Source organism: Argentina silus (genome assembly GCF_951799395.1).
Source record: "Argentina silus genome assembly, chromosome: 13".
Classification (NCBI taxonomy): domain Eukaryota; kingdom Metazoa; phylum Chordata; class Actinopteri; order Argentiniformes; family Argentinidae; genus Argentina; species Argentina silus.
In genome coordinates, this window is record NC_139667.1 from 18978488 (window position 1) to 18993487 (window position 15000).

The 15000-nt window shown below is 43.3% G+C and overlaps 1 protein-coding gene across 1 annotated transcript in view; it reads right to left on the reverse strand.

The window, feature by feature from the left end:
- Positions 1-5368: 5368 nt before the first annotated feature.
- Positions 5369-15000, reverse strand: part of bcl11ba (BCL11 transcription factor B a) — a 40895-nt gene continuing 31263 nt past the window's right edge. Inside the window, exons 2-3 of the mRNA XM_083683223.1 lie at positions 10570-12438; positions 5369-8542 (exon numbers count right to left, since the gene is read on the reverse strand). Coding sequence (XP_083539349.1) covers positions 8520-8542; positions 10570-12438 — 1892 coding nt within the window. The 3' untranslated portion in view covers positions 5369-8519. The remainder of the gene's footprint in view (positions 8543-10569; positions 12439-15000) is intronic.

Consider the following 15000-nt stretch of genomic DNA (forward strand, 5'->3'; position numbering starts at 1 on the left):
TGTGTGTGTGGGGGGGGGGGGGGGGGGCAATAAATAATGAGTTGTCTATAGGAAGTCGAATTACCATAGAGTTGCCATGGCTGTGCCGGGTCTCTTCAGCTTGAACCAGCGGGAGTCTATATGGGCATATGCTGGACATATGGACCCTGCTCTGGCCCGGTTCTATACATATGCTCCGGGAGAGCCAGAGCTTCTAATACAAGGACCTGATGCATTGATTGGAGGGGAGGGAACTGACTTGTAATCTACTGTAGGAACTCCATTTTGTTTTTTGTTTTTTTACTAATGGTAGACCTTTGTGATAAAAATAGTCAAATGAAAATGATCAGCAAAATGTTTGTTAAAATGAATAGGTCTGGGAAATGTTGTTTGCGGTAACATCCAATCCAAAATACGGATGGCAGTTAGTTACGAAGGACCTGAAATGGGCACAGAGTGATTAAATTAGCCTAATTTACAGTAACTTTGAGCTCATTTGGCTTTAGTCTATTTACAACGACTAAACAACGACGGGAAGATATGAAAACAAAGAGCACCGGCAATAAAGACAGATGAAGTGTCAGAACGAATTCACGTCTTCGTATTTGCGTAATGATAAAAACACTGGAAAATAAAATAAAAAAAAGCAATAAGATAAGGTATGAGAAAAGACTAGGGGAAGCCACAGCACAGCATCTGGGAAGATAATGACGCTGATATCGTCTCAATGGTTCAAGCCTCCCTCTCTCTATAGGCCTATAATCTCCATTTTTACAGTAACCTCCTCTCTCTATTTAAAAAAGAGAATTGCCTTCAGTGGTCAGATCCTGATCCAATCTCTCTGGCTTTAATGTAAGCAGATTCACAATCACGTAGGATGAATCCAATCAAGGAGGAGGAGAGGCGCAACAATCTAGGTCACTTTTCAGAATGACTGCTACGGGCTATAAGATTAGAAGGAGGGAGAGAGAGAGAGAGAGAGAGAGAGAGAGAGAAAGAGAGAGAGAGAGAGAGAGAGAGAGAGAGAGAGAGAGAGACGACGTCTCTGGCTTTCACGGGGGAGACGCACCACTAAATCAGTGCTGAATACGCCACTTTCGCCCGCTTTCTCTCCCCCGTACAGCCATGCTAATGTGAATTCTCTCTCCTTTTTTTTCTTTTTCTTTTTTTTTACCCTACAGATGCCAAGAAGGGAGAGGGGCGGGGCGGGGTGGGGGGGGGGGGGGGGGGGGCAAAAGTGTCTTTATATCAACACTATACTGTGTGATTTAGAATAACATTTTTTTGTCTTCTTCCCCTCACTCGCTTATGGGTTCCCAATGCGCCTCCTCCTACTCCTTCTACTCCTCCATCCCTCCATACCACCACAGCCACCACCGCCACCGCCACCGCCACCGCCACCACCACCACCACCACCACCACCACCACCACCACCGCCCCACGACTTTCTTCCTTCCTTCCCCATTTCCAAAGCTTAACTTCATTGTCTCAAACCCCTTTTCTTTCATCTTAAGACAAAGATTTATGTAAATCTTTGGGCCCCGGCGTTAATGCGAAGCGCCGTGTGAGAAATAGCATCCCTAAATCGCCGTATTGTTGTTGAAAATGACAAGGCAGCCCGTTAATCCCACAATGCGATCATCCAAATGTGTCATAATGCTGTGTGTAGGCAGGCGAATCTGAATATCAAAAAGGCGCCACGCACCTCTGCTGCGCCTTCAGTTCTTCACAGAGCAATACTTTTTTTTTTCCTTTTTTTTTTTTAAGAACTCCGCCGTTTGTCACTTAGCTAAGAGAAAGAAAGAAGGAAATAAGAAAAACACAGGATACAGAAATGTGAAGTTTGACTGACTGCACTGCGTTTGCAGTTCTACAGGAACTAAAACATAGCCTAGTTTTTTCTCTCTTTGTTTCTTAGCTTGTTTTCGACAAAAGTGAGAGGTTCGATTCAAAGAGAGGATAAAGGAATGTGTCTGGGTAATTGTCTCAGTGGGTGTAATCACAAGATGAAAAATAAATTGATCAGTTTTCTTTGTTTGGGAGGTGTCTTTATTTCTAAACAGCGTAATGAGCTTTTAAAATAATACAATGGTGCAGATACAAAGAAACAAACATGACGTGACTCCTGATTTCGATGTGGCAACACTTGAAATCAAGTAATTTGCTTGTGTTTACTATATTTGTGCATATGTATCAATGTTATCCTTCATTGTCATGGAGAGTTGGGTGGAGTGAATTATTTATTCGATAGGCACTTCTGATCAATCCTTACCCCTCCGGTGCAATGTCTCAAATGTAATGCTTCACATTTCAGACGGATCAAATAATAAAAGTTTGATTAGTCTTCTCGTCATTTTACATGCTTCTGAAACTGTCAGCGAGAGTGAGAGGGTGGGGGGGGGGGGGTGAGACGCACATACATACACATGAAAGGCAAGTGATACCACGACTGCTTTTGGAAATACCCATGAAACAGGCATGCCAATCAATTGGACAGGGACAAGGCGGGTGAATAATAATGTTAATAATTACTACAGAAGTCTGGGGACTCCTCTGATTCGCCATGACACCCTCATTCAAACGCCCTCCTCAGAGACGCATGTTCTTTTTACCATAATTAAGTGTAGCCCTATCTCTCTTCCTTATTTCACCCTACTGTCTTTCCTTCATCCCTAGTCTCCCCCCTGTTCCCAGATCTCTAGGTGTCTGATACCATGACACCATTTCCCCACTCTGCCGGCTGATGCCCCCTTTCTCCTATGTTATTTACCTTATGTGTGTACTTTCATGTGCGTATGTCTCCCTCTCTGTCTCTCTCCCTCTACACCGTTGCAATACCACCCCTCTCCCCCCTCCTCCGGTCCTCTCAACCCTTACATTCCTGTGCCATCTCTCCAGGGCCCCCACGGGGGGATTTTGTCAGAGAGAATAGCCATGTTGATCTTGAAGCCTTAAGACCTACTGCACCTGTCAACACTGTGGCTTTGCGCTGACGACCGGGGCTTAAGTCATTTGAAGTTGCCTTTTAATGAGTAGGGGAGGAGGAGGCACTGCTGCTGCTGCTGCTGCCCACACTGACAAGCAGTCAGATCTGAAATAATTCCATACCTCCTGAATAACCCAGGGGTGTCTGTCGACTTAATCCCCCCCCCCCCCAATCAGTTTTAAGGTAATGGAAAGAACCAGACTTGGGTTAATGAGGGGGTTGGTGGGTTGTGGCAGTGTGAGCTCAGAGACAATCTACACACAAACACTTAAGTATCATATTAATATATTGTTATTGTTCACAAAGGAAAATGAGCATGTATTCCCAAAGGCAATTGTGGTCGTTGCCCTACCACAGGCTTGTAGTGCTCAATGCTATTGCTGGTTGTCAAATGAGTGAAGCAGGGACACTGTACAGACCTCATTTTACCATGAGTTGTAGCCCTACAATAAGGGTCTTAAACATGAACTCTGCATGTGTCTCTTCTAGGTGGGTCTCCTTTGCCCTATATCCATAGTTACCTGCAGATAGTTGTGCTTTCCTCTCTTCCTCAGGGTTTTCTCGGTGCATTGTGCTGTCCTGTCTGTCAGCCATCGTTTGTTGTGGGTGATTTTGTGTGCAGACTGTTGCAGAGGAGACACGGTCAGTGAGAGGTTAAAACTGTAGGATGTCTCACTCCTCTCCAGTACCCCAGCATGTGCTGTACTCTGACTTGATAGATTTGTGCAGGTCCATACCTGTCCCCTCTTAAAGTGTGCTTATTTCAGTTGTCCTCATTTATTCATGGAACATTCTTTGTCATTTTACATTTCATTTTTGTCTGTCAATCATTCTTCAGGACGTTTGGTCAGTCGTACTCTTTGCTCATCTCACTTTTCTTCTGTCGTTCCTACATTTCCCCCGTTTCTGTCATTCTCTTTCTCTCATTCCCTTTCTCATTCCTTCACTCTCTCTCACTCTCTCTTTTTCTTTCTCTTCACTGGGGATAATCCCCCCTGTAGGGTACTTCAAAGAGTGGGCCAGTCAGGGATAGGCTTAATTACCCGTTTGCCTTGAAACTGATGCCAAATCACAACTCGCCCCAGTCCGATTCCCTCACTCCTGTCTCCTCATGACTAATTGTGGGTCTAGATTTACTCGGTGAAGGAAATAGAAAAAAGGCAAATTAAATCAAAATAAGAAAGAAAAATGAGAAATTCTCAAGAGGGTGACTACATAGTTAATGACCCCCTTCATGCGTATTGATTTGCTTCCCTGGGTCTCCGTTTCAAGGAAGTGAGAAGTGGTCATGTACCATACAGTAGACAGTACAGTGATGTGGCCCAGTTTCTGGTGAAGGTGCTACAGTTTAACAATGAACAATGTGAATGTCTTAAGTTGTATTTCTGTAGAGTGCTATGCTATTCAACATCTGCACTCACTTGATATCCTTGCTTGAACAGCACCTTGAAATATGTTTTTTATTTTCTCTGTCTGGCATATGTGGAAGACTAAGAGTAAGTGACCTTATTTATTTTTATGAATCTCCCTGCCATTAACAATTGGAAGTCAAATGTACATTTTCATAAGAAACTTTGCCATGATTTTCTCTATTTAATGTTTTCACTATTTCCATCTCCTACTTAAACATAAATGTACCCTTGTGTGTGTGACATTGAATGAAGTTCAAACACTCGGAATTGCCCTTGGATCCAATTGTATTCACTGGTTGGTTGTAGGAGAAGCTTAGAATTTAGCACTAAAGGTATTCAATACTTATTACTCAGTATTATGAGGAGGATTTTGTTGAGCTAGAAGTTTATCATGCTCCTAGGAAATAGTTCTGAATGCTTACAATTAAAATATAAACAACTGCTGCCAAGAAAAAAGAGAAAACACATCTCTATCGATGACATATGCCCTAAAGAAAATGGTGTTTGTCACTAGTCTACTAGTGTAAGTGTATGATAGAGAGAGTGTATTGGTATATAGAGGTCCTGATGATGACTGCCATGTTTTGAAGATGAGTGCTAATTCAAAGTCGAGGGCCCAGCTCAGATCAGGCACCCGCGGAGCCAGCCTGTCAGTCAGCTTAGCCACCCTCTGCAGGACCCCGAGTGGGGAGCTTTATCCATATCCGTACCCCACCAATAACCAGATCTTGTCCCCAACACCCGACAGACTGCCAGTGGGTAGGCACAGTGACAGGGATAAGAGTGTGTCTTCAGTAGAGAAAATTAGCCTCCCCCTCTGTGCCCTTGTGTGTGTGTGTGTGTGTGTGTGTGTGTGTGTGTGTGTGTGTGTGTGTGTGTGTGTGTGTGTGTGTAAATATATCTTGTGCAAATGTAGACATGTTCAGTGTAGCGATGTGGAATTTATTCCGGTGTATCAAAGAAAGAGAGTAGAGACAGGCGGATGTCTGAATGTCATGTTTACTGTAACGAACCAATGGTATTGGACTCAGGCCTGAGAACGCTGTCTGCACCTCAGTGACATCATAGACAACACAAGCCGCAGCCTAAAGAATCAGTTCATGTATTTAAATAAAGTGACATCACACACAGCATAACATCCCTACTCAAAAAGCCCCATCAGCCCTCCCCTGCCCCTTCCCATCCCTTTGTATTCGAACATTATTACATATCAAAAATTACAGATTTTTCGTCTTCATCCCAACCCTGTATTATTCTTAAATACAAACATGAAAAATGAAAGGAAATTGTCATAATGGAATGTTAAACTAAGAGTGAACAGCAGCAAAGCACTTTTTCTTTTATATAATTCAGGACCTGCGTACTCTCTGCAACTCTCTCTGGCAGAGGGGCATTAGCTTCTTCTACCTGAACCTCCGTAACAAAAAACAAAAGGAATAGCCCCCATACAGGGCAATGTCCCATGAAGAATGGATATACACAAGTGAACACCACCATCAGCCTAGCTTAGCTCTGCTTGGTGTGCATCTACGGTGCCCTGGGGCAGACAAACAGTGCAGCCAACAGGAAATAGCTCTTAGCACATACTGTATCAAAGCACCAATTGTTGTAGGGAAACTTACAAAAGAAATTACAGATATAGGAGTCCGTGCTTCCGAACAGTTCTGTACAGTATTTTAAATATACACCCCGGTACTGCCTTGATTGATATGTGTCCATATGATTGTGGTCAGTTTCAGTAGCACTAACTGCCTGTAATTGTAGCCTATGGCTTGAGGCGAGTGGGGCTTTTATCATATCCAGTCTCGACTGTACTGCATGCATGGGTTTGTGAACCGTATATGTACTGTAAAATTCTAAATATATAATTATTTTGCCATTCATAACCCCCCCCCTCGCTCTTTAACCTATTCTGTGCTGCTGCCACCTATTTGCATGTGTCTGTGTTGACAGTCTATTGATGGCCAAGCTTAAAGTCCCTAAATCTGGTGTTCCTTTTCAATCTGATGGTCAAATCTGTCAGGTAACACAATGAGACAAACGAGCAAGGAGTTGAAACAGCTTGTATTTGTGCTCTATTTTTCTCATGCCGAGAAATAAGTGGGGAGGCAGGTGCCTTTAAAACTGACACGGAGGTCACAAAAGGTCAAGGGTCAAGAAGAGGACCCATAGCGGGAAGGTCACTGCCAGTGCCAGTTAGAAACACAAACAAATTTTAAAAAAAATCAAAATCAAATGAAATCAAATAAAAAGAACATATGTCAGGGTAATCATAGAAAAATATGTACAACCAATAGAATAGTAAACAAAACATCTACACGTGTATTTTTGTCACTAAAAGGCTGTCAAACAACCCTTTAATCCCTTCTGTACAATATGATTAATTTCAACAATACAAATTCATCAGGGTTTTTTGCACTAATTTATCCTGCCAAATTAACAAAAAAATATATCGTGGCAGCCTGTGAGTTGTATCTTGAAGTTGGAATGATGTCCCCCTCCCCCGAAATAAGATAATGAAGTACAGGTACTTAAAGTACCCTTTTTCACAAAGGATGAACATACAAGTTAAAAAATACAAGCTCCTGTAGAAAGACAGCAAGTGCCTACACGTGTATTTCAAACCAGCCATGAAGAATATCCATTCCAGAAGAAGAAAAATAGATACAGATCAGGAATGTCATTATTTTCCTGCAAAGCAACAACAATGTTCGATAGTTTCTACAAAGGAAACTTTCATATGCAGATGGCCCCATTCCCCCCATCCAAGTTTGTTACAGCTCAGGTTTTTTTATTCATTTATTTTTTTCATTTTATTACACCCAAGGCAGAATAAAAATTACTAAAACTTAAGACTTTTACAGTTACAGTGACAAAAACATTTTAAGAGACCCACAATTTAAATTGGACTGCAAAATAAAAATAAAAAAACAACCTTTTTTCTATTTTTGTAAAATGCCCAGGCATTCTCCAATATTACAAATACTGGTATACTTTTACAGTAAACAAGAAAAATGTAATATATATTCATATATATTTATATATATACTAAAACCCCGTCACCAAAAAACCAATATACACATCGCCACTATGGCATTCAGAGAAACTTTATAAGCAAACTTGAAAAAAAAAATACTTGTTTGTTTAAAACACACATACACACAAATATTATTTTACCCTTGTACTTGTTTCAATACTGTAAACGTATTTTAAGACAGAGTGCACTAAATTCATTTTTTTAGTTTCTGCAGTTCCTGATTTTTGTCCAGTCTCTTCCTTGACTATTGTGTGGCATTACAATCCACTCCGGCGTTTTTTCTATCGAGGGACGCAGTCTTGTCCTGAAGTGAAGAATTTGATATATATCTATATATAGGTTTGTGCCTTTATATGTACATATGCATACATATATACACACACAGACACATAAATGTTGTGCTGGGTACTCATAACCTAAATTCAGCTTTGTTTTATTTTTTAGAAGTAATCTCTGATATTCTATTGTAATTTCATATGCAAATTAGAGCAAATTTGACACATCATTTGATACATTTTCTTTTATGTTCAATTCTTTGCTTCACAAAAGTGTTGCATTTGTCTTGAGAGACGATAAATAGGAAGATCAGTATTCAAGGCACACTCATGTCAAATTGAATGGCAGTACAAAAACTGTCCCAAATAAATTAATTTCATTTTTATAGTGCCAGCATTGGGAAAGCCATGCCTAGCAACGCTGGCACTTCAATCTCAGGTGATCCCAAGCTCTAGAACCCTTTAGCGAGGCCGAGTGAATCCAGTAAAAGTAATTTCTTGCTCAGAAGCCGTATTTTCCATTTTCTTTTCTTTTTTGTGTGTGAAAAAAAAAACAAATAATAAAGTGCAGGTCAATCGCAAAGAGCTGTATTGTTTTTGTTTTCTTCCTTTTTTCAATGAGAGTTTTTACCTCAATTCTAAAAATTGTGTCGGCTCGGATGTCAAGGGAGGACTGGGGATGGGTAGGACAGGGGTTGCATTATTCAAAATAACAAGGAGGTCGTGATTTGGGCAAAAAGTGGTGGTTGCTGGAGACTGAAAAAAATGTTTCCTAAAAAGCTCAGCTGTGCATTCTGTGTGTGTCAGAGTTGCTACTTCTCAGAATGCGTTCAACTACACATCACAGGGAGCCCTGAATGAGAGGAAAGAAAGAAAAAATAGTCTTACTATTTCGCCACACGCTCAACAGATATCTACAGACAACTGTATTCTAACTGTGCAATTTACTGGACTGCATAACTGCCACTGATTCTGACTTACAGGGGAAGTAACCACATTAACCAGAATTAAGTCAACATCATAAACATTTTAACGATGGCACACTTTTTACAGACTAACTATACAGTATAAATTCTTTTTTTTTCCTTCTTTAAAATGATCAATAGATATTCCTAGAAAAAAATGCATAGGGCTGTTTTCAAGTGATATCATCAACATTGTCACTGAACGTAGTTTGTTTAGAATTCAATTGATTTGTATTCAGATCTGGTTAAAGAGGTGACATCTGCTATGGCTGCAAATATGACTAACCTGGCCCCTCCGTAAACTAAACAATGCAGTTGATGACATATGGACTGTTTACAAAATGTTACATTAAATATGTATATTGATGATTGAAGTGAAAAGAAGGGCTTTCATGTCTGCCCTGTTCTGCATTTGAATAACAAGCCCATCCCTAACACTGAACTCCCTGAAACTATATAATCACTGAACACGCCTTTCTAGTGTGTGTGTGTGTGTGTGTGTGTGTGTGTGTGTTGGGGGGGAGGGGGGGGGTCATATAAGATGTGCTGCCACTTTGTAGTAAGGGTCCGACAGGCAGAGGAGTGAGCAGTGTGTAGAAGGTGGGGGGGGGGGGGGGGGGGGGGGGTTAATGTGGGCACAGCCGTAAACAAATGTGTTAAACTCATCCACAGAATGATAATGATGGGATGAATGGGAAAATAAAGGAGGCAGGCCCCTACAGCTCACCCTGAGATGTCCCTGCGCTCACTCTAGGCGCTACGCGGCCTGACTAACTAAGCTGACCTAAAGCTGTGTGATCCAGCTTCATGCAAATCAAAACATCAGTGCTTGCATTGTCAAAGTGTGTATGTGGTGTTAAGAATGAGGGGCTGAGTTAAGGCGGGGATTTGTTATGATGTAAGCAGTATGAAAGTACTCGGAGGGACTTCTGCAGAAAATTCACAAGCAATGTTTCTGTGTTCTAGCGTTGTCTAGAGTTGGTACTAGGTACCAGTAAGCAGCTGCCTTTGCGAAAATGTGTCTTCTTTTTTAATGTATGTATTCTAGAGGAGGCAGGGTTTATAAACCTCGGAATCCTCCTTCGATTTACTGTCAAAATTGACATTCAGTGCTACATATCCAATTAGATTGACATGTTTAAAGTCAGTTCATGCTACAATGTCAAAGGATTGTTGTCCGCCTATATCCTATCATGTATGATAAACAAAAAATAGCTTTCTCAGTTATGCTTTTGAGATTTGAAGATTAAATTCGGCTTCTCTTCAAGAAATTACACGTGTAGCTTAAATATACAATTTCCTATAAGCAGCGGCCTAAACATTATTCAAAATGGATTTCTGTCTGCTAAAAAATCTCAGGATATCATCTGGGTATTTAAAAAACAAAAGAAAAAATCCCAGCAATTGAACTTAAAAGTAAAACAAATTGAAAAATGACAAAATAAAAATGTACCTGCACATGCCAAAATATTACAAAATCCAATAAATACAGAAATTATTGCACAGTTAAAGGCTCCACATATGTTCTCACTTAATACGTCATCTGATCGATTGTTTAAAAAGGAACGCCAAATGAGGCAGTTTAAACCGGCTTCAATTGGTGCTGTTAATATCTGTTTGTGTGTTTGTTTTTCTCAGTTGGCAGTTTCTTAGGCGAAAACATAAGATTAACCCAAAATCAATATCTAAGAAAAAGAGTATCCAGCTACCCCCTTTTGTTTGTTTTTGTTTTTGTTTATAGTCAAGGTGTGGCGAAGAGGCAAAATAGGAAATCTGGCTTAGCTTCTCTCTGCTTGTTCAATTTTGACCTCGTTGGTCATCAAATGTTCCCCGTGCCACTTTTTCATGTGTTTCTCGAGAGTGCTGTAAACGCTGAAGGGCATTTGGCAAATGTCACAGCGGTACACTTCCTTACCCATCTGACCGTGGGTCTTCATGTGGCGCGTGAGCTTGGAGCTCTGGGCGCAGGCGTAGTTACACAGCTCGCACTTGTAGGGCCGCTCCCCTGTGTGGCTGCGCCGGTGCACCGTCAGGTTGCTGCAGTTCTTGAACACCTTGCCGCAGAACTCACAGGTGTCGCTCCGTCGGCCCTCCTTGGAGCCGGGCCGGCCGGGCCCGCCTAGGTGAGGGGTGCTGCCGCCACTGGCCGTCCCGCTGCGCCCTGACAGACCGCCGTCCAACAGGTCCCCGGGGGGTGTGGAGAAGCGCAGGCTGCCGTTCTCGGACGAGTGCTCAGAAGAGGTGGCGAATGGCGATTGTCTGGAATCGGTGAAGCCCAGGAAGGGGTCTTTGATGAAGTGGCGGGACGCGGCGTATCCCACCAGCCACTGGGAGTAGACGTTCTCGGAGGGGATGAGAGGCGCTGGGGGCATGTCCAGGTCCTTCTCGATCTTGATCCTCTTGTTGTTGGAGTTGGACAGGCTGGGGCTGGTGATGGGGGTGGGCTTCCGAGGGAACAGGCCTGAGAAAGAGTCACTGGAGCCACAGTTCCTGCCATTAACCGTGGTCCTCTCCACCTGGTGGTGGTTTATCTCGCCCACCACAGAGTCCTCATCCCCGGTGTCCCGCTGACCATCCAAGCCTCTCTTCGAGATGGAGAAGGGCATCCTTTTACGATTGTCGACTATCAAGTTATTGTACTGCTGAATAGTGCTCAACCCAACACTCTCCACCATCTTCCCCAAAGAGACAGACTTCTCCTCTGAGGGCGGTTTGGAGCCATTCTCCCGATTACGGTAGAACTCCAAATCCATGCTGAAGTTGGACTCTGGCCGGCTCTCGTTTTCCAGTTCCTCTTCCTCCTCCTCCTCTTCCTCCTCCTCATTGCCCTCACCCCGGAAGTCGCCGTCGCGGTTCTTCATTCCCTCACCTGTCACGTCGCTGGTGCCTGGCTCTGGTGAGCTGGTGGTCGAAAGGCCGTCATCAGAGCGACCAGTCAGCGAGCCGCCCGATTTGTGCATGTGGGTCTTCATGTGTCGCTTGAGCTTGCTGGCTTGCGAGCACGCATGATCGCAGAGCTGGCACTTGTAGGGCTTCTCACCTGTGTGGCTGCGCCGATGCACAACCAGGTTGCTCTGGAACTTGAAAGACTTGCCACAGAATTCGCAGGACTTGACCTTGGCCTGTGTCTGGGGCGGGGTGGTGCTGTTGGGCGGCATGGGTGGCAGGGGAGGGGTGCTCAGAAAGGGCGACTTGGGACTTGGCTGAAAAGGGTTGGGGTTGAGCAGGCGGTGCATAGGGTTGGCCCGGCTGGGCGAGAGCGGTGGTGTGGCGTTGTTGTTCCCCGCCAGCTCCCGGAGCCGTCTGGAGAAGTCCATGGACTGGGACTCGATGGCCATGGGCGTCAGACGCATCACCCTCTCGAAGGCACTGGGGTGCTGGGAGATGAGCCCCATTTCCTCAGCGCTAAGGCGTTCCAGGCGGTGGGGGTCCAGGCGGTGGGGGTCCAGGTGGTGGCGGGGCGGGGGGCTGACGAAGGGCGGGGTGTTGGGAAGGCGGTTTTCCACGAAGCCCGGTGGGGGTTCCCGGAGCAGGGGCCCCGCCATCCTCAGCAGATGGAAGGGGTTGTTGTCGCCCAGGAAATTAGTAAGGGGGGACTGGGGGATTGACTCTGCGCCTAAAGGTGGAGGGATGGTGATGCGCGGAGTGAGGGAGGCGCTGGAGGGGTTGGACTCCAGGTAGATGCGGATGCCGTGGGTGTTCTGGGCATGCTGGAGGAGGAACCAGGCGCTGGGGAAGGGCTGCTTACACGTGGTGCAGATGTAGCTCAACGGCTCGTCCCTGCCTGCAACACAAAGAAAAGACAAAAGACAGACATTAAAATCCAATTTCAAAGCAATATGTTTCAAATTAATGTAACTTCACTTGAAGGTTGACTTGAGGACAGATATTGAGTTGAAATTCAAAGGAAGATAAGCATAAACATAATGCTAAGCAGTAAACTAAGTCGTAAAACAAATTTTTGGTGTTACTGTACAGTATGTATGTTCTATGGTAGACAGGAATTTTGGGTGACTATGTGTGTTTCAGTCGCCCACAATATACAAATGTCAGTAAATCAGGTCAGAGTAAAACAGCTTAAATAGCTTACAGGTGGATAACTCTATTTATATGATGTCAAGTCACTCCTAAAACCGTCCATAAGAGGGTCAAGTCTGGATTACTCAAAGAGCAAACTTTTCTTTGTCGAAAAGTGTCGGGCACATTTTTTATGGCCCTTATATTTGCGTAATACTCCTGGTAATGCATGCGGTCTCAGCTCATCATGTTGTCACATAAATGGGACATACTTATCACGCGTTTGACAAGTGCATTTTCACAGTCACATAGAATTGGCCCACACTATGGGAACCCTCTATGCACGGTTTAAGTACTCTCCGATCTCTACTCTTTACAAATTGCTGAATTATTACACCAGCAACTGTGCGTGTGCGTGTGTGCGTGCCTGCGTGCGTGCATGCATGTGCGTGTGCGTGTCTGCCTTTAAAACCTGGGAACTCCTCCAAGCAGAGGGACTTTAATTGTTACCACGCCTGAGATGCCAAAGTAATATGGCTTTATACGGAGAAAGTACAACTTAAAGGGTGATTTAAGGAAGTCTTATCACTCTCTAGCAAATAAAGACACTGTGCCTCCAGAAAACAAATAAAAGAAGGAAGGAAAGGGTGGAAAAGAACATAAACACTAATATAGAACGCATCAAGATAAATGGTTCCTAATAAAGACGGAGAACGCGGAGAGAGATTGAAAAGGCGCAGAGTCAATGATTACTAGTGTAGAGGCTGTTATTTGGTGTGTTAGTCGTTGGTATTTAACACACAGCCATAGGGCACTTTCTGTCATTCTAGACCTTGAAATTCAATCAATCATAGCCACTGATTCTCCTCAACACAGTTTAGTACATGTCCTGACGTCCATTTCCCCCCTCATGGTACTGTTTAAATAGGCCTAACAGTATAGTACTGTATAACCCAAAGGCATATGTCTGTCACTTGACTGCATAACGGGAGAGTTGCTATAGGACTCTACACACATACAGACGAGGGTCTCAAATATTGACTCTGTCTCTGCAATCATTCACAGAGCTCACTCCGGTGCACTTCGACTGGGAGAATTTCACCGAGAAAATCAGGATGGAAATATGACAAAATCCGCACCCCGACAGACATCTATCAAGGAAGATGTAGAGCAAAAAAAATACAAAAAAAAAACAAGCTTTGTCTGTTTTCTTGAGCGATTCCTCAAAAGATCAATAGGGATTTGGGAGTGTTTGTGAACAGAGCCTCAACTATGATCAAACCAACCGTGTTCTGGAGAGAGAGAGAGAAAGAGGGAGCACAGAGCAGAGTGATAGGGTATAGGCCCCAAGTGATTGACGTTGCTTATTCTGTACCTTTAACTATACATGACTAATTGATGGCACAGCCCTCTATGTAACACAGGTTCCCGCCGCAATGCTAAGGGGACTCATTACTGTTTATTCACAAACAAGTAGGATACAGTATACAACACATACAGTGGGGAAGGGATGCTAAACAGAATGGGATCCATGAGGGGATTGGCGCGCACACACACACACACACACACACACACACACACACACACACACATAGGCACATACGCACACACGCACGCACGCACGCACGCACACACACACACACACACACAGTACAAAGTGGAAATGGTAATTGTGCTCTTGGAAAACGAGTTGCATTTATTTATTAAATAAAAGCTTGCTGTTCTGACCTAATGGCCAATTTAGAATACGAAGGAAAACATATGCCACTGTAATTGTTTAGGTATTTGATTCAGAGGGTTGTGTGTTTTGTGTGTGTATGTGTGTGTGTGTGTGTGTGTGTGTGTGATGTCTATGCTTTACATTGAACTGTTTAGACTGTTTTTTGTCAGGAAGATATATAGACAGGGACAACCATATAGGGAAAAGAAGCCTCAACACTGTACATGTGCTCTGTTGTGTGGGACATATTGCAGATGTTTAATTTTATATCACAAAAACTCTTTTCAATATTTCTAGATTGATTTGCAAGCTGTTGGGCATGCGTCTCGTAATTGAACTTTTTATAAAAATTAATTGAAAAATATATGCAAATATACTCTATTTATTGCTCCATACTCCTCTCATTGAAGTAAAATGGTGTTTAGAAATATCTGTTAGCTATTACCAAGTGCTAACAGGATTATACTTTCTTTTAGAGTTGTAAGTCTTGGGGGAAGAGCTGAATCTACGTAAAAAAAAAAAAGCTAAAAAGCTACCGTGCTGTAGGGGTACATAGGTGTGCACAAAACGTCCAAATGAAACATTTCTCCAGACAACTCGAACAACTAT